The 25,601-nt window shown below is 51.6% G+C and overlaps 1 protein-coding gene across 2 annotated transcripts; it reads left to right on the plus strand.

Annotated features, from left to right (window-relative positions):
• Positions 1-7,887: 7,887 nt before the first annotated feature.
• Positions 7,888-23,774, plus strand: SNRNP70 (small nuclear ribonucleoprotein U1 subunit 70). Of its 2 annotated transcripts, none has more exons than XM_028091400.2 (10): positions 7,888-8,329; positions 9,093-9,249; positions 10,596-10,658; positions 10,772-10,826; positions 15,856-15,920; positions 16,086-16,148; positions 16,798-16,879; positions 20,099-20,200; positions 22,768-22,855; positions 22,965-23,774. In XM_028091400.2, the coding sequence occupies exons 2-10, from the start codon at positions 9,103-9,105 to the stop codon at positions 23,587-23,589; spliced, it is 1,290 nt and encodes a 429-aa protein (XP_027947201.1). In that variant the 5' UTR covers positions 7,888-8,329; positions 9,093-9,102; the 3' UTR covers positions 23,590-23,774. The 2 variants fall into 2 exon arrangements, with proteins under 2 accessions (XP_027947201.1, XP_027947200.1); XM_028091399.2 differs by having other exon boundaries at positions 7,889-8,329; positions 22,938-23,774.
• Positions 23,775-25,601: the final 1,827 nt, after the last annotated feature.

The raw sequence follows: 25,601 nt of genomic DNA on the forward strand, positions 1-25,601 counted from the left end.
TTTCATGGAAGATTTTATAAAGATTTATTTTTATTTTTATTTATTTGAGAGAGAGAGAATGAGAGACAGAGAGCACGAGAGGGAAGAGGGTCAGAGGGAGAAGCAGACTCCCTGCTGATCAGGGAGCCCGATGCGGGACTCGATCCCGGGACTCCAGGATCATGACCTGAGCCGAAGGCAGTCGCCCAACCAACTGAGCCACCCAGGCGCCCCTCATGGAAGATTTTAGATCCTGGCTCCCTATCCCTCACTCTAAAGCTACTGTCCTAATCCTTAGTGATTTCATTATCCCCACAGATGATCCTACTCAAACCTGACTTGTAACTGGATTGTCTTTTCCAAAAAGGAACCCATTTCTTGTCCTACATGGTAATCCTGAATCTTGCCACTCCCTATCTCGTGGAGACCATGTCCCCAGGTTTTGGTGACTCCCCCAACTAACTGACCACCTTGGAAGGAACACCATATGATTTGCGAGGTTGGGTCATGAAAGGCAACTTTCGGCCCCACTCTTTTCCTTGAGACACTTGCACAGGCCAGGTGGTGAGGTTCATGGGGAGAGGACCCTAGGTTACTGGCCCTCGGCCCTGGCTAAACTCACACCTGTTCACTAGCATCAACCTTGTGAGCGACGATCTGAAGGAGCACATCCTCCTGCCCCATCCGGAGCATCCTGCTGATGCTCCTGGAGCAGAGATGAGCCCTCCTCTGAGTCCCCTCCAATCCCTGCCCGGATTGCAGACGAGGAACCGAAATAAGTTATCTTTGTTGTTTTCAGCCATGCAGACTTTGGGTGGTTTGTTACAAACACTGTGGCAATAGATAACCCAAACAGGGCCTCTTGGTACTCCCGAGCCCATCATTTCCATCGATCTTGCTCGCTGCCCTACCCCAGCCATCTATCTCCTTTCTTTCTTTCTTTCTTTTTCTTTCTTTTCTTTCTTTCTCTCTCTCTCTCCCTTCCTTCCTTCCTTCCTTCTTTTTTCTTTCTTTCTTTCTTCTTTCTTTCTTTCTTTCTTCTTTCCTTCCTTCCTTTCTTTTTTTCTTTTCTTCCTTCCTTCCTTCTTTCTTTCTTCCTTTCTTTCTTTCTTCCTTTCTTCCTTTCTTTTTCTTCCTTTCTTTTTCTTTCTTCCTTCCTTTCTTCCTTTCTCTCTTTCTTTCTTTCTCTTTCTTTCTCTCTCTCTCTTTCTTTTCTTTCTTTCTCTTTCTTTCTCTTTCTCTCTCTCTCTTTCTCTTTCTTTCTCTCTTTCTCTCTCTCTCTCTCTCTTTCTTTCTTTCTTTCTTTCTTTCAACGTTTTATGAAGCTACAATTCACATACCGTACAATTCAACCATTCAACCTGTATGACACAGCGGGCTTTTCATGTATTCGTAAGAGTTGTGCATCCATCACAACTTGAGGACATTTTTGTTAACCCCCAAAGAAGCTCTGCACCCCTTATCTGTCACTCAGTCGTACCACCTGCTTTCATGGTCATACCTTTGTCCTTGTCATTTACCAGTAATGACATTCCCTCCGAACTTTGTTTTTATCATACCATGCTCCCTTTCCCCATCAACTGCATTGAAAAACTTTCAAGCCTGCCCACCAACAATGCATTGATCCTGTTACCCTTTCATTACCTCTGGCTCCCCCCACCTTGCCCTCCCTTCCCTCTTTCCCCTGCTGCCACTATTCCATGGGACACCAATAAAATATCTCCCTTTGGGGCACCTGGGTGGCTCAGTCGGTTAAGCGTCTGCCTTCGACTCAGGTCATGATTCCAGGGTCCTGGGATCGAGTCTCCCTGCTCAGCTGGGAGCCTGCTTCTCCCTCTCCCTCTGCCCCTCCACCCTGCTCATGCTCTAGCTCTCTCAAATAAATAAATAATATCTTTTAAAAAAATTCCTCACTTTCCTGTATCTTTTTTAGATTTTTTTAAATGTTTATTTATTTATTTGAGAGAGAGCGAGAGAGAGAGCATGAGCAGGCGGGAGGGGCAGAAGGAGAGGGAGAAGCAGACTCCCCACTGAGCAGGGAGCCTGATGCGGGACTCGATCCCAGAACCCTGAGATCATGACCCAAGCTGAAGGCAGACGCTCAACCGATTGAGCCAACCCAGGTGCCCCACTTTCCCATATCTTAAAACTCCCTTGACTATGACCCCCTCCAGGGCACTGTTGTAGTCAAACTCTAACCCTGGTAAATCCTTCTCTCATCTACTCTGTGCCTCCCTGCGGGGTGGGGGGCAGGGGGGACTTGGGGGGGGTGCTGGACCCTACATCCCAGCCCCGCCTGCAACCCTGCTGCATGTCCCTCATCAGTGTACCCTCTGCTTCCCCAAGCTGGAAAAGGCAAGCAAGGAAACGAATTCTCTCCTGGAGCCTCCCTCCAGGAGGAACACAGCTCTGCCGTAGGCCACTGGCCACCAGAACAGAATGAGAATAAATATGCATTATTTTAAGCCACTAAATTTGTCCTAATTTGTTACAGCAGCAATAGGAAATAAACAGATTCTTCCATTCCTCCGTACCATTCCCTTCATTCCCACCTTATAATAACATCTTCGTTTGTTACTTTATTTTTTTTAAGATTTTATTTATTTGAGGGGCGCCTGGGTGGCTCAGTCGTTAAGTGTCTGCCTTCAGCTCGGGTTGTGACCCCAGGGTCCTGGGATCGAGCCCTGCATTGGGCTCCCTGCTCGGCGGGAAGCCTGCTTCTCCCTCTCCCTCTCCCCCTGCTTGTGTTCCTTCTCTCACTGTCTCTCTCTCTCTCTCTGTCAAATAAATAAATGAAATATTTTAAAAAATAAAGATTTTATTTGAGAGAGAGAGCGCGTGCATGCGATTTGCAGGGAGAAGCAGAGGGAAGGGAGAAGCAGACTCCCTGCTGAGCAGGGAGCCCATCATGGGGCTCGATCCCAGGACCCCAGGATCATGACCCCCTAGCAGAAGGCAGCCATTTAACTGAGCCACCCAGGCATCCCACGACCTCAAAATTTTTGAAGAATACTGGTCATTTATGTTGTTGCCTGCCTCTCCATTTGTTTATCTGGTGTTCTATCGTGACTGGATAGAGTTTATAGAGGGGTTTTTTTTTGGGGGGGGATACCACAGAATTGAAATTCCCTTCTCATCATAACATATTGGAGGCACATGATATGTCTTACTGCAGGTGATGGCAACTTGGATCACTTGGTTAGGGTAGTATCTGCTGGGTTTCTCCACTGTAAAGTTATTATTTTCTGTCTGTAATTAATGAACATTTGGGGTAGCCATCTTTTTTGTTCCGTCAACTTTACAGAGGTTGAGTTGACATACAATAAAATTTACTCTTCATGGCCAACATCTACAGGGTCAAGTAACTGCCAGTACAAATCAAAACACAGGAAAGTGCTAGCACTCCTTGAACGTTGCCTCCAGCCCTGCCCTTTGTAGTCAACTGCTTCCCTACTTCCAGCTCCTGGAAACCACTGCTCTGTTTTCTCCCCCCTGCCCCATCCCTACAGTTTTGCTTTTTCTAGAATGTCAAATAAATGAAATCATACAGTCCAGAGCCTCGGGAATCTGGCTTCTGTTGCTTAGCATAATGCATCGAAGATTCATTCCTATTGTATCGATCAGTCAGAACTATTCCAAGCCATGGACGGATGCTCATTTGTTATTCCATTCGTTTGAGTTCTATTTCGTTTTTTGGCGATTATGAATAAAGCTGTAATAAAAATCCATGTATCTGGTTTTGTGTGAACATGTTTTCAGGTCTCTCGAATTATTAGCTAAGAATGGGCTTGCTGGGTTGTGTGATAAGTGGATGCTTAACTTTTTTTTGCCATCAGGAGACAATTGTGTCATAAGTTGTGCTATCTTAATATCTTTTTTCTTTTAAAGATTTTATTTATTTGACAGAGAGAGAGAGCACACAAGCAGGGGGAGCAGCAGAGGGAGAGGGAGAAGCAGGCTCCCCATTGAGCAGGGAGCCCGATGCGGGGCTGGATCCCAGGACCCCGGGGATCATGACCCAAGCCGAAGGCAGACACTTAACCCTCTGAACCACCCAGGCGCCCCAGGAGAACACTGTAAAAGAAAACTTGCTGGGCGCCTGGGTGGCTCAGTCGGTTAAGCGTCTGCCTTCGGCTCAGGTCATGGACTTGGGATACAGCTCCTTGTTAGGCTCCCTACTCAACGGGAAGCCTGCTTCTCCCTCTCCCTCTGTCCCTCCCTCCCGCTCGTGCTCTCTCTCTCTCTCTCTCTCAAATAAATAAATAAAATCTTAAAAAAGTAAAAATAAGTGAAGAAAACTTTCTTTCTACCCTTAGCAAATACAGGAGAGCTTGAATCTGCAAGTCAGAGCTAGAGAGTTGGACCTATGCCACATTGGAATAGATGCTTTCAAGACGAACATATTGATAAGATAGTAAAGAAAGATGCTGATAAAGTTTTCTTTCTTTTTAACAATATTTTCTAATTCCAGTTATTGGCAAAGAGTTCTGGCATCAGTGAGTGGCAGCAACACTGTGGCGAGCATCTGCATTGCGTGGAGACGTAGATTGGGACTTCATCCTTGGATTTAATAACAAGCTAATGTTAAAATCTTCTTTAAACTTGGCATTTTGAACTAATTTCAGACTTACAGAAAAGTTGCGAACATAGCAGAGTTCCCATATATCCTTCACCCAGCTTCTGCAAAAGTCGCCTTCTTCCATAACCATAGTACAATTGTTTGTTAGGAAATATAATACTATTAACCAATAATTCCACAAACTTTACTTGAATTTCAACAATTTTCCACGAATGTTCTTTTTCTGGTTCATGATCTAATCCAGGATCCCATGTTGCATTTATTTGTCTCCTTAATATCCTCTAGGAGTTTTTTGTTTTGTTTTGTTTTGTTTTTGCTTTTTAAGCAAGCTCTGTACCTAAGGTGGGGCTTGAACTCAAAACCCGAAGATTCAGAATCTCATGGCATCTGGGCACCTGGGTGGCTCAGTCGTTAAGTGTCTGCCTTTGGCTCAGGTCATGATCCCAGGGTCCTGGGATCGAGTGATCAAGTCCCACATTGGGCTCCCTGCTTGGCGGGAAGCCTGCTTCTCCCTCTCCCACTCCCCCTGCTTGTGTTCCTTCTCTCGCTATGTCTCTCTCTCTCTCAAATAAATAAAATCTTAAAAAAAGAATCGCATGCTCTAGCAACTGAGCCAGGCAGGCGCCGCCCCCCCCCCCCCGGAATTTTTTCTTTTTAAGATTTTATTATTTATTTGAGAGAGAGAGTGCAGAGGGGAGGGGCAGGGGAGGAGGGAGAAGAGGGAAAGAATTCGAAGCGCACTCTGCACTGAACACGGAGCCTGATGTGGGGCTTGATCCCATGACCCGAGATCATGACCTGAGCCCAAACCAAGAGTTGGATGCTCAACTGACCCAGGTGACCCTAGGAGTTATTTTTATTATTTTTATTTATTTATTTATTTTTAAAGATTTTATTTATTTGACAGAGAGAGACATAGCGAGAGAAGGAACACAAGCAGGGGGAGTGGGAGAGGGAGAAGCAGGCTTCCCGCTGAGCAGGGAGCCCGATGCGGGGCTCGATCCCAGGACCCCGGGATCATGACCTGAGCCGAAGGCAGACGCTTAACGACTGAGCCATCCAGGCGCCCTCTAGGAGTTATTTTTAACTTCTTTCCTTTCCATACACTCTAATTCCACTCTTATAGTGACTGGGTGAGCTCCATCTTCACAATTGAGAGAGAGAGAATGAGAGCGAGCACGAGAGGGAAGAGGGTCAGAGGAAGAAGCCGACTCCCTGCCGAGCAGGGAGCCCGATGTGGAACTCGATGCCGGGACTCCAGGATCATGACCTGAGCCGTGGGGCAGTCGCTTAACCAACTGAGCCACCCAGGCGCCCCTCCCTGTTTTCCCTCCAGCCCCTTCCCTACATTCTTTCTGTCCATAGCCAGTGAAGTGATCTTTTAAAAATCTTTTTAAAAAGTATGTCTTCCTGATCAAAACCCTTTAGTGACTTCCTCTTTCATTTCAAATAAAATCTGCCCTCCCCCCCCCAATGTAATACTTGACTGCAGGCAAGGATCACCCATGGCTGGTGAGAGATAGCTGGGAAACAGAGTATTTGCATGGTGGCAAAGTTTCACTGCCCAGATTACCTTTAGAAGGAAAGATCTGGCAGTTAGGTCCTTGACCAGGTGGCCAAACTCAGCATCATAATAGTGGGACCATCTAACATTAGGCACCTCCAAATGTGATGCAATATAAAGTTCACAGTATCACTAGGGAAATGTTCTTTCCAAAAATGCTTAACTTCAACCTACTCAAAACTTCAGACTCAATTTCCATTTTACAGGCGAAACAGGGTTAGTGGAACAAACTAAACACCATGAGGAAACAATCAGACAAATCCCAAATGTGGGACATTCTACTGGAAACTGGTCCAAACTCTGGGAAAAACCAACAACATAACAAGAAAAAAAAAAGTGTTTGTGTGTGTGTGTGTGTGTGTGTGTGTGTGTGTGTCTATTCAATATTAAAAGAGACCAAGGCAACCAAATGCAATGCGTGAAACTTGATTGGCTCCTGGCTTGGGTTAAAACAACATATTCTTGGGTCAACTGGGAAAATCTGAATATGGGCTGGCTGCATAAACTTTCCTAGGGCTTAAAATAATTTTGTGGTTATGTAGGAGAAGGTCCTTATTCTTAGGAGGCACCTGCTGATGCATTTAGAGTGCCACAGCAATTACTTTCAAATGGTACAGGAAAAATACATGAGTAAGGCAGGTTTAGCTTCATTTTCTTTAAACTTTTTGTTTTGAAATAATTTTAGAATTACAGAAAAGATCCAAAAAATAGCGCATTGTTCCACATACATACATAAATAAAACAAAGGTCAAAATATTTTTAAAGTATGTGCTTTCAGGGGCACCTGGGTGGCTCAGTCATTAAGCGTCTGCCTTCGGCTCAGGTCCTGGTATGGAGCCCCGCATCAGGCTCCCTGCTCCGCGGGAAGCCTGCTTCTCCCTTTCCCACTCCCCCTGCTTGTGTCCCCTCTCTCGCTGTCTTTCTCTCTGTCAAATAGATAAATAAAATCTTTAAAAAAATAAAAAATAAAAAAGTATGTGCTTTCATATTAGATGTTTCTTGAACCATGAAATTAGTTATTTAAATTTTGTAATAACTGCCGTAATTATTATTAAACAGGCCATCGAGTCTATCCAAACAACTTACACAACACTTAACTCCTTACAGATCTACAGGGCCCTAAGTAACACGGCTGCCAGCTCTTGGATCTCATGGCCAACAACCTGGGATTCCTGCCATCTGTCCTAAATCAGGGCCTTTGCACTTGCTCTTCACTCGCCCAGATCTCCCTTCCATCGGGTCGGATTTCACCTCTTCAGACGAACCTTCCATTATCCCCTTTTCTAAAATAGCACCACTCTCACTGCCCAAGCCCCTTACTCGGCCTTATTATTATTTTGTTTTAAGTAGGCTCCACCCCCGACCTGGGGCTTGAACTCACGACTCTGAGATCAAAAGTCACATGCTCTACCGACTCAGTCAGCCAGGCCCCCCTATTCTTTATTTTGCTGGCCACTCTCCGAAATTCATTCCTTTTAAATGCCTTTATCGTGTCCCCCAGTACAATGTAAGCTCCAAGAAGAAAAAGACTTTGCCTTAGTCATGTACTAGATCTGCAGAGCCCAAACAGTGACCAGCGTACCTCGCCCACTGGGTGAACAGTTACTGATTTAACAGGTTAGGCTTCAACGTAATGACACTATTCACGGAGGGACTCTTTGGCAGGCGGCGGAGGAGTATTTTACCGTACACGACAATACACGCATGCGTACAAGATCCGGGAAGTGTGTTAGGGGAAAGGGGCGGAGCATCGAAGGGTCTCGCGCTTAGAGGCGGTTGGAGCCGAAGGCGCAAGGTGTCCAGGGCTGCCGCTTGGTGCGTTACCCGCGTGCGCACTGCGGCCTGCAGCCCACCTCGGCAAAGGAGTTTAAGGTGCCCGGGGGCGAAGAAGCGACCCGGCGCGTGCGCAGTGCCCGCGGCGACGCCGGGTCCCTGTGTGTGGGTTGTGCTTAATCGTGCGGCGCGTGCGCAGCGCGGACGGCGGAGGGATTTTGAGACTTGTTCCACCCCTTGCCCCTGTCGCGAGCCGAGGCCGCGCGGGCTCGTGAGCGGCGGCCTGGTGCGTGCTCTGGGCGGGCGACGAAGGGAGACGGACGCGGACGCCGCCGGAGTCGAAGGCAGACCAGGAGTCACTGCTGCTGAGGGGCCGCTGCAGCCGCCGCGAGCCCCCGGACCGTCGCCAGGCCGAGGAGGGCGCCGCGCGGCGGGTGAGTGCGACCGGGTGGCCTTACCGGGTGCGGAGCCGCTACCCACAACCCCCTGCGGTGGGCCCCAGTCCTTTCCCCGCGGCCGGGCCTCCTTCCCGCGCCACCGCACCTCTCTGCACCCCTTACCCAGAGTCCTCTGGGCACCTAGGCCCTCTTTCCGCAGCTCTCCCGGGGTCCCTTACCCACAGGCCCTTGCGGCGTGTTACCTTGTTCTCCCTTGCCTCCGCGGCGGCCTCGACCCTTACCCACAATTCTTTTCGTCTGTGGGGGGCCTGGCTCTGTTACCCACAAGCCCCTGGCTCGAGGGGTTGTTGCTTCTGAGCCTCTTCCCTTGATCCGAGACTTCCTGCGACTCCCGCCCCCATAACCTGTTCTCCAGGGTGTGGGACCCCCCCCCCCAGCCGCCATTGCTTTGGACCTCCGTCGTAAGGATCCTTGAGTCCCCCGCACGCTCCCAGGGAACCTCTCAGCCCCACAGCTCCTTGCTCGCGACTCCTAACAACTACTCAGAAACTTTTTCAGCCTTTGTTTCTCTGACCGGCCTTGCCCGGCCCTCACACAGCCCTCTCCCCAAGAACCTGATTTCTCATTCAGACTGATGCCTTTCCCCTGAGCCGTGGGATTGCTCCCGTGTTCTTACAGAACCTTTTTTCATAGTGAGACCTTGGTCCTCGATCTCACTTTTCTTGGGAGTCAGGAGATTGTAGGGGCTTCCTCTCTACCCGATCACCCTAACATAAGGCTGTCCTGCTTCTGCTCTCAGATTTGGCAAGATGACCCAGTTCCTGCCGCCCAACCTTCTGGCCCTCTTTGCTCCCCGCGACCCTATCCCATACCTGCCACCTTTGGAGAAATTGCCACATGAAAAACACCACAATCAACCTTACTGTGGCATTGCGCCCTACATCCGAGAGTTTGAGGTGAGTTCACTGAGCAGTCTTGGAATGGTTTGGGTCTTAGGGGGCCACGGAGCTGGATTTGGGAGTCCAGTTTCGGGCCATTTTCTAGCAGTGTGATTTAGGTAGGGGACTCACTCTTTCTGATCTCTGTCTTAAATGGGTTGATAGTGTATTCCTTGTAGTTTTTTTTTTTTTTTTTTGGAAAATTCAGTAATTAGAAGTTAAGGATTCAGGCTCTGGAGTCAGGCAGTCCTTGGCCCACACCGTTTATCAGCTGTGTGACCTTGAGCAAGTGGTGTATTCTCTTAGTTGATTTCTTCATTTTTAGCAAGGGGATAATAGTATTTTCCTCGTAATATTGGCAGGGAATTAACTACAAAACTTGGTATAGGGCTTGGCACCAAGTAGCCTGCAATCATCAGTGTTATCATGTTCACCAGTTTTGTTATTAATAGGATGATGTTCATATGGGCTTGAGGATTTCAGCTCTGCAGCTGCAGGGTAAACACAAATACGTGACTTGGGTTTTGGGCCTCCGTCTTTTCATTTGTAAACTGGGGGAAACGACGTCAGAGGTGCATCAGAGCACACCTGAGAAGTGCTGGCACATAGCCAGGAGTCAGTAGAGGCCAGTTCTGGTGTCAAATAAGAAAGGGCCCGCTGAAGGTGGAGGAAGCTGCAGAGCAGAAGCTAGTGGAGAGATAACAGAAGACTGGTTCTTCAGTAGAATTTGCCACCCTTGGTGAACCGGTCCTGGGGAAATGTTATTAGCTAATTAAACTAATTTGATGGCTGCAGGCCCGTGGCACCCTTGATGATGCGGGTCATGTGGCAGTTACAGTTTAATGAGCGGTTGGTGAGCCCTTCGAGAACTACCCTGGCCCTCAGAAGGTGTCCAGTTACTGCTACTGGACTGCACTGTCAACTTCTTTTGCTTCAACCCTGGTCCCGATCTCTGTCTGTGATAAAGGACAAATCTTTTGCAGAGTGATGTTGATAAATAGAAAGGAATGATTTTGATTTTCCTATTACTTTTAAAGAGAAACTACAGAATAAAAGATCAAATCTTCATTAAGTTTGGTGGTATAAAGCTACTCTATCCTGTTGCTGTAGAAGTTTCTGAATTCTTCCGATTTCTGTACTTCTCTTGTGACAGACCAGCAACAGTTGTGGATAGCATTGGTCCACAGACCATGTTTTTGATCTTTGCCACTCCCCCCCCACCTCCACTGGCCTGAGAACTGTCCCATGTTTGCTTGTGTGTTTGGGGGGGGCGGTGAGTGTCTGAGGTGCTTATTGTTTTCTGGATGGGTGTCCCTTGCAAACCCCTATCCCTCCCACCCTGTCACCTCTCTTCTTGTTCCCAGGATCCTCGAGATGCCCCTCCCCCGACTCGAGCAGAAACTCGGGAGGAACGCATGGAGAGAAAGGTATGTCATTTTTGCCTGTTGGCCCCGTATCTTTTTTTGCCACTTTTTCCAGGATGTTTCCTGACATCAGGGCACTTCTGTCTACATTCAGTTGTCCACCTTTCTCCTGACAGAGACGAGAAAAGATTGAGCGGCGACAGCAGGAAGTGGAGACAGAGCTAAAAATGTGTAAGTTTCTCTTCCTCTCCCATTTCTTTTTCAAACCCTCTTGCGTTTCTCCCCCACTGATCCACCCCAGTGGACCTAATATGGCAAGGTGCGATGGTTCACTTTTTAGCTCACAAAGTTGGCTGAACACTGTGGTTTAGGCATTTAAGGAGTACAGCATGGGGTCTGGGTTGGCGGGAAGTGAGCCTTGGAACCTTGGGCTGCGTGTCCTACCGGAGAGCGCACTTGCAGGGGCTACCACAACCCAGTTATGTGTCACAGGCTGAAGCAGTGAAGCAGTTACAGCTCCACTTTTACTCCTTGACCTGCCTGCTGGGAGTTTTCCATCCCTTCCAGGTGTAGGAGGAATTGAAAACACAGGACCAGATACACTGTAGCCATTAACCAGACTTCACAAGAGGGTCACATCAATCTCCGATGGCTCTGTCATGTTAGAGGAAGGGCTTTACAGTCAGAAGACTTGGGCTTCCCTTCTACATCTGTGAGGCTGGTGAATCACATCTCTTTAGACCTTAGTCCCTGGAGTGGCATGTTTTCTCAGGGCTATTATGTAGATGCATAACTTTTTTTTAAGATTTTATTTATTTGTCAGGGTGAGCACAAGCAGGGGGAGCGGCAGGCAGAGAGAGAAGCAGGCTCTCCATTGAGCAAGGAGCCCGATGCGGGACTCAATCCCAGGACCCTGGGATCATGACTCAAGCTGGAGGCAAACACTTAATCAACTCAGCCACCCTGGCATTCCAACACTTTTTTAAAAAAATATTTTATTATTTAATTTTTGAGAGAGTGCATGTGGGTGTGAACTGAGGGGAGGGGCAGAGGGAGAGAATCCCAACCCAAGCAGAACCCGGCTGAGCATGGAGCCTGACACAGGGCTCGATTTCACAACCCCAAGATCATGACCTGAGCCTAAATCAAGAGTTGGACGCGTAACTGACCGAGCCACCCAGGCGCCCCCAGATGCCTAACATCTAAAGACCTGGATATCTAGCTGAGAGCTCTCTGAGCACTGACTCACAGCAGCTGCTTTCTTGTCCATTCTCAGATGCCTCAAAGGCATCTCAGACTCAGTGTCCGAACCACATTCAGAATTTCCTGCTCCCACCAACCTGGTTTCCTCGGATATTTTCGTCAATGGAACACAGCCATGCAGCCTTGCAAGTCATGATCTCTATCGTGGGCCACCCGCTTTGCTTTTAACACTTTTTTCCTCCTTTCCCCAGCTGGTCAGCATGACCTGTCCCTGTTATTCTCTGTCCCAAATCTGACACTTCTCTCTGTGTCCAGCACCACCCAAATCCCCTTCTGCTCGCACACACACCAACAGTCTAACTGGTTTATCTACAGCTCTGTCTCCGCCAAGTTCTTTGGGTCTTTAAGTGCGACTCTACCTTTTTCTAATAACTTTCTTTTGCTCTCGGCACAAAGACCAAAGTCTCTTTCCTGCTCAGGCATGTTGGGCACCATGCTCCCCTCCTGCTCTAGCCAGAGTCACCTCTTCTTATGCGTCATTCTTGCTGGATGGTCTCCTGTCATTGGGCTTTTGCTCAGGCTGTGCCTCCAGTCTGTGATGACGCCTTGGTTTGTGTGTAGCAGCCCTTTGTGTCCCCGTTTGGCTGTTACTTCTCAAGGAAGCCTTCCATGACTTCCTTGCTCAGGTCGAGTTACCTTGTGTGCTGAAAGCCCCGAGTCCCGCTGCAGGTTGGTCACTTCGGTTTGCACGGGGGATTTGAAGAGAATCTCTCTCTAGTGGAGGTTCACAGTTGCTCCGAGAGAGCAGGGTTTGGATGGGATTTGCTCTCTGTGACAGTCCCAGCCCCTGTAAGACCTGGCACACGGAATTGTTGGCAGCAGTTAGTCTGGGGAGTCTTTTCACCCCGTTGCTGGGGCACCGGCCTTGCATTCTGACCCACGTGCGTTTTAACCCTGATTCTGCCACTGGTAGCCAGGTGACCTTGGGTAAATCTCTTGTCCCCTTGGAAATTATTTCCCCCCCTTTGAGAATGGGGTCTTGGTGTGTTAAACGACACCACGAAGGTGCAATCAGCCAAATTCAGTGTGCGAAATTTATACAACGAACTTGTAACCCAGTTTCTTTAGCTAATAAATGACAAGGAAAAAGGGCAGGGAGCGGATCAAATGGATTAAAGAATCAAAAGCTCTGGCAAGCACGTTGGTAGGTGTGGAGCTTGTTAGGATCCGGATCTAAATGAGCTAACTATAAACATCCAGTTTTGAAACAATTGGCATTTGAACATGGGTCTCCAGTTAAGGAACTAACTAAATGTGTTAAGGAAGGAACTAACATAGTGTGTTAAGGTGCAGTAACAGTATGGTGGTTCTGGTTTTTTAAAAAGTCTCTGTTAGAGACGGAAATGGTATATTTGGGGCTTGATTTAAAATATTTTGGTGGGATGGGAGTACAGATGAAACAAATGTGGCCAAGCATTGATAACTGAAGCTGGTTCTTAGGGGTTCTCTGTTTCCCTACGTGTTTGGATTTCTGCGTAATTGAAAAGAAAAAAGAATGGGTCACGTACGTTAGGGTTTTGTGCCCCAAGAGCCTCTGTCCCCACTACCTGCTGTGCCTTGTCGCAACTAACAGCTGCCCTTGGAGGGGACCTTGTCCCTTCCAAAGCAGTTGGTGTAATTCATAGTATTGATTTCTCACAGCTTCCAGGCGTGGCAGGGGTTATTACTCCTTTTTTTTTTTTTTTTTAAGATTTTATTTATTTATTTGACAGAGACACAGCGAGAGAGGGAACACAAGCAGGGGGAGTGGGAGAGGGAGAAGCAGGCTTCTGGCTGAGCAGGGAGCCTGATGAGATTCGGGGCTCGATCCCAGGACCCTGGGATCACGGCCTGAGCCGAAGGCAGATGCCTAACGACTGAGCCACCCAGGCGCCCGTATTACTCCTATTTTTAAGAAAAGGAAAATTGAGGCTTGTTGAGGCCCAGTATGCTTCCCGAGAGAGAGTTCTGAGATACTTTCCCCACCATCCAAAAGTCTCATGAGGTTTCCCCACCGCACAGGACAGTTCTTTGAGCCCCTGCCCTGGGTTGCTACCTAGATAATCCCTTTAGCCAAGGATTTCCCAAGGTCACAGTTGCCAGCACAGTGGAGCACCGTGGGTATGTGCGCATGTGCGTTGACTGGTGAACTGCCGACCGACTCTAGTTCTCTGCCACCGTCATTGTGCTGACATGTTCAGGTACAGGGGTACTCTTGGCTGCACTAGTTTTTGCCTTTAGTCACACGCGGGGGCCCCTTGCGTAGGTAGTGGCAGGAACTACCGAGCTGCCTCGGTGTCGCAGCAGTGCCCGCCCCGAAGTCGTTCCCCCAGGCAGCAGTCGGCGGTCCCGTGGCTGCATTCTTACCGCGCCCGTTCGATCACCTGCCGCCTGCTGCTGGCAGCTGCGTTTCCTGTTGCTGCCATGGGACTTGGAGGTCTTCGGTCACACGTCCTCATCCCAGTGAGGCCTTTCCTGACCTTCCCCTTATTGTTCTTTTGCCTGGGCCTGTTACTTTCTGATAAAACTAGATGGTTCCCTTACCTTGTTTACAGTCTGCCTCCCTGCATTTGTGTCTGATCTCTAAGAGGGCAGGGCTCTTTTTTTTTGTCTCGTTCACTGTGGACTCCCCGACACCTTAACGGCAGTCCCAGGCACTTGTTAGTACTTAATAGGTACCTGTTAGGTGAATGGATGAGGTGACTGGATGAGAGCGGCCCGGTGCACACTGAGAGACCAGGGCACAGAAAATGACAGCGTGGAGGGATGAGGTGGGGGGAGCACCAAAGGGGGCAGGCTCAAAGATGGGGTTGTCTTCAAAGGCTGCTATCAGTTTCCAGGGAATTATTCCTTTAAATGTGGGTTCAATCCGCTGGTTTTTAGTAAATTCTCTAAAGGCACCTTGTACTTCATTTATGTTTGCGGGGTAGCCCTCCCACAGGAGACAGATCTAGAACTTTATTTCTCTGGCTTCTTGCAACACCTAGACTATCTTCCTGAGAAGCTCGTGCCTGGACATTCAGCGTGGAGCCGGGTAGTTAGAACCCCTGGCCTGTGAGGTCAGGCTGGCGTGTGAAGCCGGCTTGGCCCTCTTTGCTGCTCTTGACGCTTTTTCCTCCTCTGTGCTTCAGGGGCTGGTTTTGTTTCCATTTGCAGAATGATTAATTCTCAGCATCCAGCAGTGTCAGGGCATAATTACGTATGCAGTAAATTATTAACGTTCTTTTTCTCCTATTCCTGCACAACTCGGCAGGTCATTCTGAGGGTCGCGCTATGTCATGGAAGAGCCACCTCCACTGGGCACTGGGCAGGGTGCCTCTGGGGCCCTGGCGGGAGTCGAGGGCCATCCTGTGGGGTTGGGTCACCATAGTCTGAAAAGGACTTCTTCCCAGGTCTGAGCCATCAGAATCCCTCTGGAATGAGTTTTGTAATAGATTTTGGCTCCTGTCTGTAGAGATGGTTATTCTTCAGTGGTCTTGTGGGAGTAAGAATCTGATCAGCATCATTGTGCCCTGGCTTTTCCCCTGAGGCACAGAGGCTGTAGTGCAATAGGGAAGAAAGCAAGGCCCAAGCAAGGCTTGGGCTCTCCTGGCCTCTGCCAGCCTTTGATCTAAGGTTTCCCCGTGGGCTGCAGTTGCCAGCTGTGCCATGGGGTGGCAGTGTGGCCCTGCAGGTGAGGGAGGAAAAGGCACCTGGAGTGATGGGGCTGCCTCCGCAAAGATGCCCAGTCTTCCCCTGGAAGGGACCGGAGCCTTCGCACGTTTAGGTCTGAAATGGCATTAAGACTGGCCCCATCCAGTCAGCTTGAAGTCCGCCTATCCCTTTCCTGCATCAGCCTAAATTGGCTACTTGGATACAAGGCTGCTGGGGGGAAGCTGGAGAGAGGAGCATGGCCAAGGTCTCCAGGTCACCAACTGTCGTCTTCTCTCTAACGGGCCTCTGCCCTTCTGTCCCTGTCTGTCTTGCTATGTGAGACTGTTGACGTCTTGTACTTACGCATTGTGTTCTTCCTGCACAGGGGACCCTCACAATGATCCCAATGCTCAGGGTGATGCCTTCAAGACTCTCTTTGTGGCTAGAGTGGTGAGTCCTCAGCTCCCCACCCCTGGAGCCCCAGAGGAGCCTAGAATCCTGGGCTGCTGAGAGCTTGGGTGTGGGACAAAGGACAGTAGGCTAAGTCCTGGAATGTTGTGAGGGCTTTGGGACGGCTCACTTTTCCCACTTAACTTTGTATCTGTCTCCTGGTAGAACTATGACACGACAGAATCCAAGCTCCGGAGAGAGTTTGAGGTGTACGGACCCATCAAAAGAGTGAGTGAACTGGGGTCTCGACTGCTTGAATTGGAGCGGGGTGGGGGGAGGGAGAAGGCTGGCTCCCGGCCCCGAGGGTGCATCCCATCATTGTGGGGCTTCAGAGGCCGTGGCCTGCGTTTACATTCTGAGTGCACTAACACGCAGCTGACTCTGGGTAGCAGGAGGAAAATTAAGAAGTAAGGGCTGCTTTTTGTTGATTTAGGATACGGGTAGGCAAACTACAGATTTACCGTTTGTAAATAAAGGCTTATCGGTACCCAGCCAGTTCCATCTGTTCGCTGTTGTCTGTGGCTACGGTTGGTGTTAAGGCCCTCAGAGCCGGAAGTATCTGCTGTCCAGCCTTTTAGAGAAAAAGCATAAATGTGCGTGCTGGCCCTTGTTTTAGAGCAAGGCTTTATGTTTTACTGATGTGTCTTGAATTCACTGAAAAATCACTTAAGTGCTCTGGGCAGTTGTGAGCGCTGGAGGTCATCGTGCACACACACTGCTGAGCCCAGCGCCGCTAGAGCATTAGTCACTCTGGGCTCTTGAGGACAGGGAGAGGGTTTGAGGCATCTGTCGCTGGCAGCACCCAGGCTCTGCGATTGAATGGGTGGGATTTCCTTGTCTGAGAACTAATCTCTGCGCCCCTCGCCCCCCCCCCCAGATACACATGGTCTACAGTAAGCGTTCAGGAAAGCCCCGCGGCTATGCCTTCATCGAGTACGAACATGAGCGAGACATGCACTGTGAGTACCTCCGGCCTGAACCCTGCCCTCTGACCCTCTCTCTTCTCTGCTGCCCAGCCCCTTCCCGTCGTCTGTCCCCACCCCCCACCCTGCCAAACCTGACATTAGCGATGTCTCTTCTCCTCCTCCCTCTGTTTCTGATATATCTTTTTTTTTTTTATATATACGTGTTTTTTAAAAAACAAAAACCAAAATCCCCCACAACGTGTGTGTGTGTGTGAACCTGGGGAGGTAAGTGTCACACGTTGAACCTCAGGGGCAAGGAGGGAACTGGGTGGGGGCTGGGGCCAGCTGGAGGTGGTGGGGAGGGGTCGGATGTTCGGGGAGCCTCTCTCCATTCCCCCCACCATAGTTGGGGGTGGCCAGGTTGGAATGAGGACTGGCCTTTGAACCTGCCCTCTCTTCCCCCCAGCAGAGCTGGGGCTGGGCCACCCGACCCTCCGCCTCCCCACCCCTGGCCCCCCACCCTGTTCCTCAGCGGGCAGTGGGTTGGTAGGCGTGTTTAGCGCCTGCCCCCACATCTCCAAAGCCCCCTTTGAGGCTGCGGCGGCGTCCACATGGGCAGGGATGGGTGGGTGGGGGTGGGCAGGGCTGCGGCGTGTCCAGGGGCCGCCGTATTAATTGACTGTTCTTATTGTCACTGCAGCCACCACGCAGCTGGCTTGCAGCTGATGCTTACGCTCCCCTTACAACACCTCAGTGTATGGTTGGTATAAGGGTTTGTATCATGGGTAAGATCACTCAGCACCGCACACCAGCCCAGCTTAGCCAGGCAGCTCAGGAGCAGTGAGGCCCTCCTCCCATCCCCAGTCGCCCCCTCAGCCTCCCCGCACCCAGAACCCTTTCCTTGTTTGGGTGCCCTTTGTCCCTCCTGCCGCCCCTTCCCCCAGTCCGTATATGCTCTCTGATAATCTTGCTGATCCCAGGAAGGGAAGGATGAGCCCTGATGGGAAAGGCAGCTGGCCTCTCCAGTTGGGCTCCACCCAACCCCTGACTTACCTGGCTTCATGACGTCAGCGGCAAGGTTACGGGAGTACTGAAGACAGGACGCACTAGGGCGAGGGGTCCGTGTGGAACCCTTCAACCCTTTGCTCCCAGCTCCCGTGCTTCTGTGGGGCTGTCACTGTGGTGGCCCTGGAGAATCTTTTTGGTTGCTAGACTCAGGGTGCTGTGCCCCTTTTCTGTCTTGCCTTATCATGGTTGAGGCCTACCAAAGGGCTCTGGTGCCCAGCGGCTCTGCAGAGTGCATGGAATTGGGGATTGGGGTGTGGGAGGGATCGAGTGACAGGCTGCAAGCAGCTGAAGGTGTTGTAGATTTTACTTAAGACCCTTCCACTGTCTAGAGACCTAAGAGAGGGAGAGAAAGAGAAGCCTAGAAGTACACATGTCACATGGTTTCTTTTGTTGGTACTCCTGGGTTGGGCCTCTTCTGGGGTTTGGGACACTGAACCAGAGCAGGGTTCCTTTGCTTGACTGTGTTCCCGGTCCTTAAATCCCTTTCTCCCACTTATCCTTCTCTGGGTTCGGGGGCCAAACGGCCCCTTCTCCTCAAATCACGGGCAGCACTCCATCTCCTGGACCCCCCAGGCTGTCCCCTTGTGTGCCAGCCTTTGAGTGGCAGGTGGTGGGAGGGAGTGTGGAATTTGAGGTGGAAAAGTCCTTCTATGTGCTGCAAGGGGGTGGGGCGTGTGCCTAGTTTAGTGTGGACTTTACTGGGAAAGGTGAGGGCGGATAGGTTTGCTAAGGCCTCCCCAGCCTTCTTTTTAAATTCAGCAAGCTAGTCCCAGGGCTTTACCAGCTCCTAGACTTGATGTTAATCCTTGCCTCCCCCTCTTTCAAGGCCTCCATGAGGTTTCTTTGGGGTCCACCACTTCCTCTGCCTGTCTCCAGGTGGTGCAGGAGATGTGGTTCCTCTCCCTCTCTGTGGCTCCCTAGAACCCCCCACTTCCCTTCCCTGTAGCTTTAGCTGACCCCATGGTGGTGGGTGTGGGGTCTGTGCGCGTGCTCAGGTAAGCTTGGGGGCTCCAGGTAAGCGGTCCCGTGTCCCCCCCCGGGAAGCCCGCCTCCTCGCCAGGCCCCCAGGAGTTGCCGAGCCCCCCCCATCCCGCTCGGTTTGGACACCCGCAAGGCCGGCATCGGTAAATGGCACCTTTTTCTCTTCCTCTGGTTGTTATTTGGGGGGGAGAGGGCTGGGGCGGGGCAGGGTATTGTGGTTGGTTGAGGACAACCCCCTAGGCCAGGGCTGGGGGTGGGAAACAGACTTTTTTGGCCTTCCTGATGTCCTGTGTGAGACAGGCCCGGGATCGGGCCTGCCCATTGCTGTGCCCTGCCCAAGAGCAGGAACTTGCCTCGCCCCGAATCTCCCCCTCTACTCCTCACCCTTCCCGAGAGGCTCCGGCTGGGGTTGGCCTCCCAGCGTGTGTTGAGCTGGGGGTGTGGAGGGAGAGATGGGTTGGGGGCTGGGATTGGGTGGCAGTCAGTCGGCTCAGGTAAGGCAGGAATTGTCAGGAGCACCGCACGCCTCCCATGCCTCCCTCCACTTTCCCTCTCCCCCAGCTGCTGTAGGGGGCCCCTCTAGGCCCCCTGGGAGCACCATAACCCACCCTTCTGCTCCCTGCCATCTCCTAAAGATTTCTCCCACCCTTTTCTGGTTCATTTTCTGTTCTGATGTCTGTTCCCCCCCACGCTCACCTTCGCCCCCCCCCCCCAAAAACACAAAAAAACAAAAAGGAAAACCGGTGTGAACTGGGGTGCAGAGCGGCCCAGATGGGCCTCCTCCCCCAGCATGTTGTTTTAGGGTGCATGCCTGGGGTTGTGGAGGAGCCCTCCCCCACAGCAGAGTCCAGCCTTAAGTTAACCTCCAGTTTCTTTGCAGCGACTATGGCCGCCTGGGCAGGAGGGGGCTGCTCTGTCGAATGGGAGTAGGAAGGGCCTGGGAGCCCAGGGGCGTGGTGGTTCGGGTGGTCTTGCTCCCCCCCAATAGTGATTGGGGGGTGATAAACAGGTGCTGAGATGGAGCAGGCCCCTCCTGGTTTGGGAGAGGGTTGGTCTGGCTGTCAGTTGCCTGGCTGTCTGGTGGGCGTGTGCGTGTGTGTGCGCGTGCGCACAGAGTGCGTTGATGGGTACCTGAGGGTGGGGATGCTGCAGAGCTGAGCCCTGTCCTGACTAGAGGACCCTCTGGGGACTCCTCCCCCTCCCCCCTCCCCACATCTGTTGCAGCCGCTTACAAGCACGCAGATGGCAAGAAGATTGATGGCAGGAGAGTCCTTGTGGACGTGGAGAGAGGCCGAACTGTGAAGGGCTGGCGGCCCCGGCGGCTAGGTGAGCACTTCCCGCCTGGGCTGGGCCCTGGAGGATCTGACTCCCTTCTGCAACTTCTGCTGCTTTCTCTCTTCCCTTGCTCTTCTGCTTGCCTGGCTGCTCATCACATCCTCCCTTCCTCCCTCCAGCTCCTCTTGTCACCATCATCGTTCCTGGTGGCTGTCTTCTCATTCTGGGTCACTGATTAGGAGCAGGAGCACTGGCCTGGAGAGGCAAGTCTGGGATCAAATGCCGGCTCGTGTACTTGCTAGCTGGTGCATTTCCCCTCTTCCTGCCTCATTTTTCTTTATCCTAGAAAGTAGGGATAACCTCAGTTCACTGAGCTCAGCATACCAGATGCCCAGCTTGGCAAGTGGCACGTGGTAGGGCTTGTAAATGTTACTCTCTCATCCACGTATTCTTTGCTCTTGCTCGTTTGTTTAATCATTGATTACCAGCTGTGTACTGTGTTTCTAGTCAGGAGCAAGACACAGATGGCCTCTGTCTCTTACCGTGTCTTTCAAGGTCAGTTTGGTTGCAAGTGTCAGAAATACGTTTGAGGTTTTTAAGACATAAGGAGTGTTGTCGGTAGAGAATCCTGGAGGTCCTTTGGAGCCCAGAGATGTGTGATGCCCCTGGGCCTCAAGAGGACCTGGTAGCCAGACCTTCAAGCCGTCAGGAGCCGCATCCAGCATCACTGCAGCTTGCCTCCACCTTGCCTGCTGTCTGCAGGCTGGTCTCTTCCGTGTTTCCCTGCACTGGCTCCATGCCTGCTCTGCAGCTTCCGCTTTACCCCTGGTCCTGGGTGACCCTCTGTGCTTTGGGGCGGTCGGGTCTCAGTGGTGCAGTGTTGGGCCTGGACCTGGGGCTGTGGGGCTGCCATCCAAACATGCATATGAGGGACCTACTCCTGCGAGGGTGAGTGACAGCTCTTCAGGAGAGCAGGTCCTCCCCAGGCTGACACCTCAGGCGGGTGCAGTACTCCCTGCTCTTACTCCTGCTTCCCTGTCCCCTTTCTCACCTGGACTGGCTTGTGCGGCCTAGACCACACACTCACCTGCTGTGTCTCGGAACAGTAGGTAGGTTCTCCTCTTGTCCTCGTTTCTCCGGGGTGGAGTGAGTTTTTCAGAGTCTGTTACTAGAATTCTGGAATCCCAGAATCTTCTAGTTCGGTTCGCATTCAAACTTTGTGATAGCAATCCCCAGTACATCCTGACCCAGTATATACCCGTGGAAAAATAACCACCCAAAACAAAAGTTTTATGAAGAGGAAATGTTTTTTCTACGGGCAGTATGTACTAGTATTTTATATTCTGTTGCTTTATTTTGTTTTTTTAATACATTGGTTGCAAGCCATCAAATTGATGATGGGATCCATAGCTGGGTCGTGACCTGAAAACTGAAGACAGTAGTCTATTCTGCACCATGCCTGTGATGTTCCAGATGCCTGGTAGTTGCCTGTCCCGGGTAGAATGTTTACCCTCCAAGCGGCCTTTCTCCTTTTCGCTGGCACTGCTAAAAGCCATTTCCGTATGTGGAACTTGGGCCTGCCTCACTGAAGCTTTCTTCCAGTCCCTGTGGTGCAGAAGGGTGCACGAGAGGGCAAGTTCTGGAGTAGGCTGGGAGCCCTAGCCCAGTTCTGCACCTTTGTTCCCAAGTCCCCGTGGGCAAGGGGCTGTTTTTTTATCTGCAGAAGGAGCTCTTTGTTGCTCCTTAGAGTTGTTCAGTCAGTCATCTGACTACAGCACATAGACTTTTATATTCTGGCTGCTGTACCGCGTGCTGGTTACAAGCAAAGCCAGACACAGTCCCGATTTTCACAGTGCGTAATGGTCTGCGGGGAAAAGCCAGCATTCCTCAGCTCACACGGATGTATAAAATGTGAAGCTCCCCTAGTGGAGAACAGCTTAATCTGGAAGGCTTTCTGAGGAAGTGATGTTCTGGCTAACATGTAAAGGGTGAATAAGTTCACAGGGAAGGTGGTAAGATTCTAGGGAAAGAGATGAATGATCCCAACTGGGGCAGAAAGGAGATGGAGAGTATAAGGAGATTGAGAACCTCCCAGTATGTAAAGAACCAGGGACCCCTGGTTTGAAAGGTGGGCAGTGGGAAGCCGTTGGAGGCTTTGAGGCAGACCAGTTAGAAAGGTCACTGGCTTGGAGCGCCTGGGTGGCTCCGTGGGTTAAGTGTCTGCCTTCGGCTCGGGTCATGATCTTGGGGTCCTGGGATCGAGCTTCTCCCTCTCCCTCTGCCCCTCTGTGCCCTGCCCCACTTACACTCTTTCGAATAAAATCTTAAAAATCTTTAAAAAAAAAAAAAAAGTCACCGGCTGTGGTTGGTGGGAGGAGGCCGCTGAGTGGGAAGGGTCTGGGGGCTCTGTGGCGCCCTAGCGGTTAGGAGCATGCGCTTTGGAGTGTGAGTGCGGGTGTTTCCCAGCTGGCACCTCGTGAAAGTCCTCACATCTCTGTAAGGCATGGCTGTCCTGTTAAACGTCGTTGCAGTCCTTCCCTTTGCTCTTTGGTGCCCCTCATTTCCCTTCCCTGCGCACCCCGCCCAGACTGACCCTCTCTGCCCTGCTCCCACCCCAGGAGGCGGCCTCGGTGGGACCCGAAGAGGCGGGGCCGACGTGAACATCCGGCATTCGGGCCGGGACGATACTTCTCGCTATGATGAGAGGTAAGATTGGGCAGCTGGTTTCCTGGGATGGGGGTGGTCACGTGGGGGAGCCCTGCCACAAACCTCTGCCCACCTCATCCAGGCCCGGCCCCTCCCCGCTTCCCCACAGGGACCGGGACCGGGACCGCGAGCGGGAGCGCAGGGAACGAAGCCGCGAGCGAGACAAGGAGCGAGAACGGCGACGCTCCCGCTCTCGGGACCGGCGGCGGCGCTCACGGAGTCGCGACAAGGAGGAACGGAGGCGCTCCAGGGAGCGTAGCAAGGACAAGGACCGGGAACGGAAGCGGCGAAGTAGCCGGAGCCGGGAGCGGGCACGTCGGGAGCGGGAGCGCAAGGAGGAGCTGCGTGGTGGCGGAGGTGGTGGCGACATGGCGGAGCCCTCTGAGGCTGGTGATGCGCCTCCTGACGATGGGCCTCCTGGGGAGCTGGGTCCTGATGGCCCTGATGGTCCAGAGGAGAAGGGTCGGGATCGTGACCGGGAACGACGTCGGAGCCACCGGAGCGAGCGGGAGCGGCGGCGGGACCGCGACCGAGACCGGGATCGCGAGCACAAGCGGGGGGAGCGGGGTGGCGAACGGGGCCGGGATGAGGCCCGAGGTGGGGGGGGTGGCGGCCAGGACAACGGGCTGGAGGGTCTGGGCAACGAAAGCCGAGACATGTACATGGAGTCTGAGGGAGGTGATGGGTATCTTGCTCCGGAGAACGGGTATTTGATGGAGGCCGCCCCAGAGTGAAGAGGGCCTCTCCCCCCACCCCACCCCGGTTCTGTTTGGACGTGTTCCTGCCCACCCCTCTGCTGTCATCCTCTCCCCCCGACCTTCTCGGCCACCACCTAAGTTTGCCAGCCAAGGGTAGGAGTCTCCTTATTTGTTCTGGCCCCTCGGATTTAAAAATAAAATTAATTTCCTGTTGATAACGAGCACCTTGGTTTCTTCTTCACTGCTCTTCATGTCTTCCTCCGAAGGTCGTCACCTGACTGTTGATAGCCCCACTTTGGTTTGTGTCCCAGGGCCTGCCAAGGACTTGGGCTTTTGACCTGAGCACGGGGCTACCCACGCTATGCCAGACCTGCTTACAATGGGATAAGGAGGTGCTCTGCAAGGGTTCCCTCCGTTAGGATTTTTGATCCCTTTGTGATTTTTTTTCTCTTTTTTTTTTTTTCTCATGGTCTTCCACATTCCCTGTGGGGCTGTCCCTGCCCTTGTCTCGGTGGCTGAATGGGGTTCTAGACACGAGATTGCTCAGTGGAAGCAAGTTTGTGTGAAAGGGAAGCTGTCTGCGTTGGGGAGAGCAGGGGAAGGCTGAGATGAACTAGGAGTGCAAGCTGCAGAGGCATAAGATGGGGGACCGCAGAACATCTGCACAAGGCCAGGAGGGCAAAGGGCCTGCGGTTGGTGATCGCGAGGTCACCGTGAGTATTTTCACCTCATGCCTGCCAATGACAGTGAAGGATTAACAAGAAACCCAGGAGAGGTTCCATCGGCAGTTGAGATTCCAGCCATTTGCGGACAGAAGATTACTAAGGTGATGGTGAGGACACTTCAGTCTGGTGACCGCCTGAGAAGGAAGCCAGGCAGCTTCGCAGAACCCCAGAGGGGCTCGAGACCACAGCTGCAAGTACAAGCATAGCAGACTCTGGAATCTCTGCCCAGAACAGCTGCCCTCTGTTTGAGCCCTCGGGATGCCTAGGAGCCGGGCATCTTCTGCCCAGGCAAATACAGGACCTATTTTTGTGTCTGAAAAGTTTCTCAGTCTAAAGGTAAACATGGCCTGACAACCCAGAGGCAGCCTGTCCACTAAACCTAACACAAGGATTATGCTTTTTAACTGCCTCGGTCGACATAAACATGCAAAAATGACAGGCAATGGAGAAAATCCTGCAGCAAGAGACCAGAAGCTAAACGGAAAAACTGGTCCTGGAAGGAAGAATTTTAGGGAATACAAGAGAACTCAGTGCCTCTAATTAGTACATTCTCACAGAGATCCCAGCTAGTGCACCTGGACTTCTGGAATTGGCTGTGAAGAGCAGTGTTTTGGGCTAGTGTGGCACAGGCCCGTTACGTACAGCCCAGGCAAAACCTGCAAAAGCAGCTTGCGGAAGGCATTGGGGAGCTTGGCTCGAGGGTGTCGGATGCCGAAGAAAAGGAAAGCACACAGGCGAACTTCATGTTCACCCTCCCTTTTAACTCAAGGGTATTTGCCAGTTTAGTGTGGGGGAAGTGGACTCAGCAGCAGTCCGCTGGGCTGAGTTCACACAGGTTGGACTGCATAGCTTGGACTGGAGGGCCGAATTTCCAGATGGGGCACTGAGCCCCCAGATCTGGACTCAGTCTTCCCTCACGGCATTTGCAAGCCGCTGAACCGCTTGTTGTGGGCGCGAGACACCCTCTCCCAGCCCTGCCCAAGGGCTCATCCAAAAGCCGTAGCTGGAGGCTACCGAGCTGAGCAAAGGTGGCCGCAGCCTTGCAATGGCCATGCTGGAGATCTCCAGAGCTCCACCATATTGGAGTAAGGCCGCAAGTGAAACAGACCAAGCATGAGGAAACCTCAAAAGGACCTGTCAGGATTTATAGGTGATCTCTCTGCTGGGAGAGGACTTAGCCCTTTGGGGGAAGATCGAATTCAGAGCCTCTGTGATTCTTAGTACACAATGCTCACCATTTACTCAAACTTCATTAGGCCTTCTAGAAAGAAGACTTGAGTTGCTGAAAACCAAGGGAAAAGTAGCCAAGAGACCCAGGCATTC

Source organism: Eumetopias jubatus, unplaced genomic scaffold, assembly GCF_037043125.1.
Source record: "Eumetopias jubatus isolate StellerSeaLion01/CBP00866 unplaced genomic scaffold, mEumJub1_p1.0 scaffold_10, whole genome shotgun sequence".
Classification (NCBI taxonomy): domain Eukaryota; kingdom Metazoa; phylum Chordata; class Mammalia; order Carnivora; family Otariidae; genus Eumetopias; species Eumetopias jubatus.

What these genes read in the sequence shown, in the direction of transcription:
- SNRNP70 (XM_028091399.2), top strand. Translation starts at nt 9,103, where the DNA reads ATGACCCAGTTCCTGCCGCCCAACCTTCTGGCCCTCTTTGCTCCCCGC. An exon ending in AGGAACGCATGGAGAGAAAG is followed by an intron (nt 10,659 to 10,771) that starts GTATGTCATTTT and finishes TTCTCCTGACAG; the next exon opens with AGACGAGAAAAGATTGAGCG. An exon ending in ACTTCTCGCTATGATGAGAG is followed by an intron (nt 22,856 to 22,937) that starts GTAAGATTGGGC and finishes CACCTCATCCAG; the next exon opens with GCCCGGCCCCTCCCCGCTTC.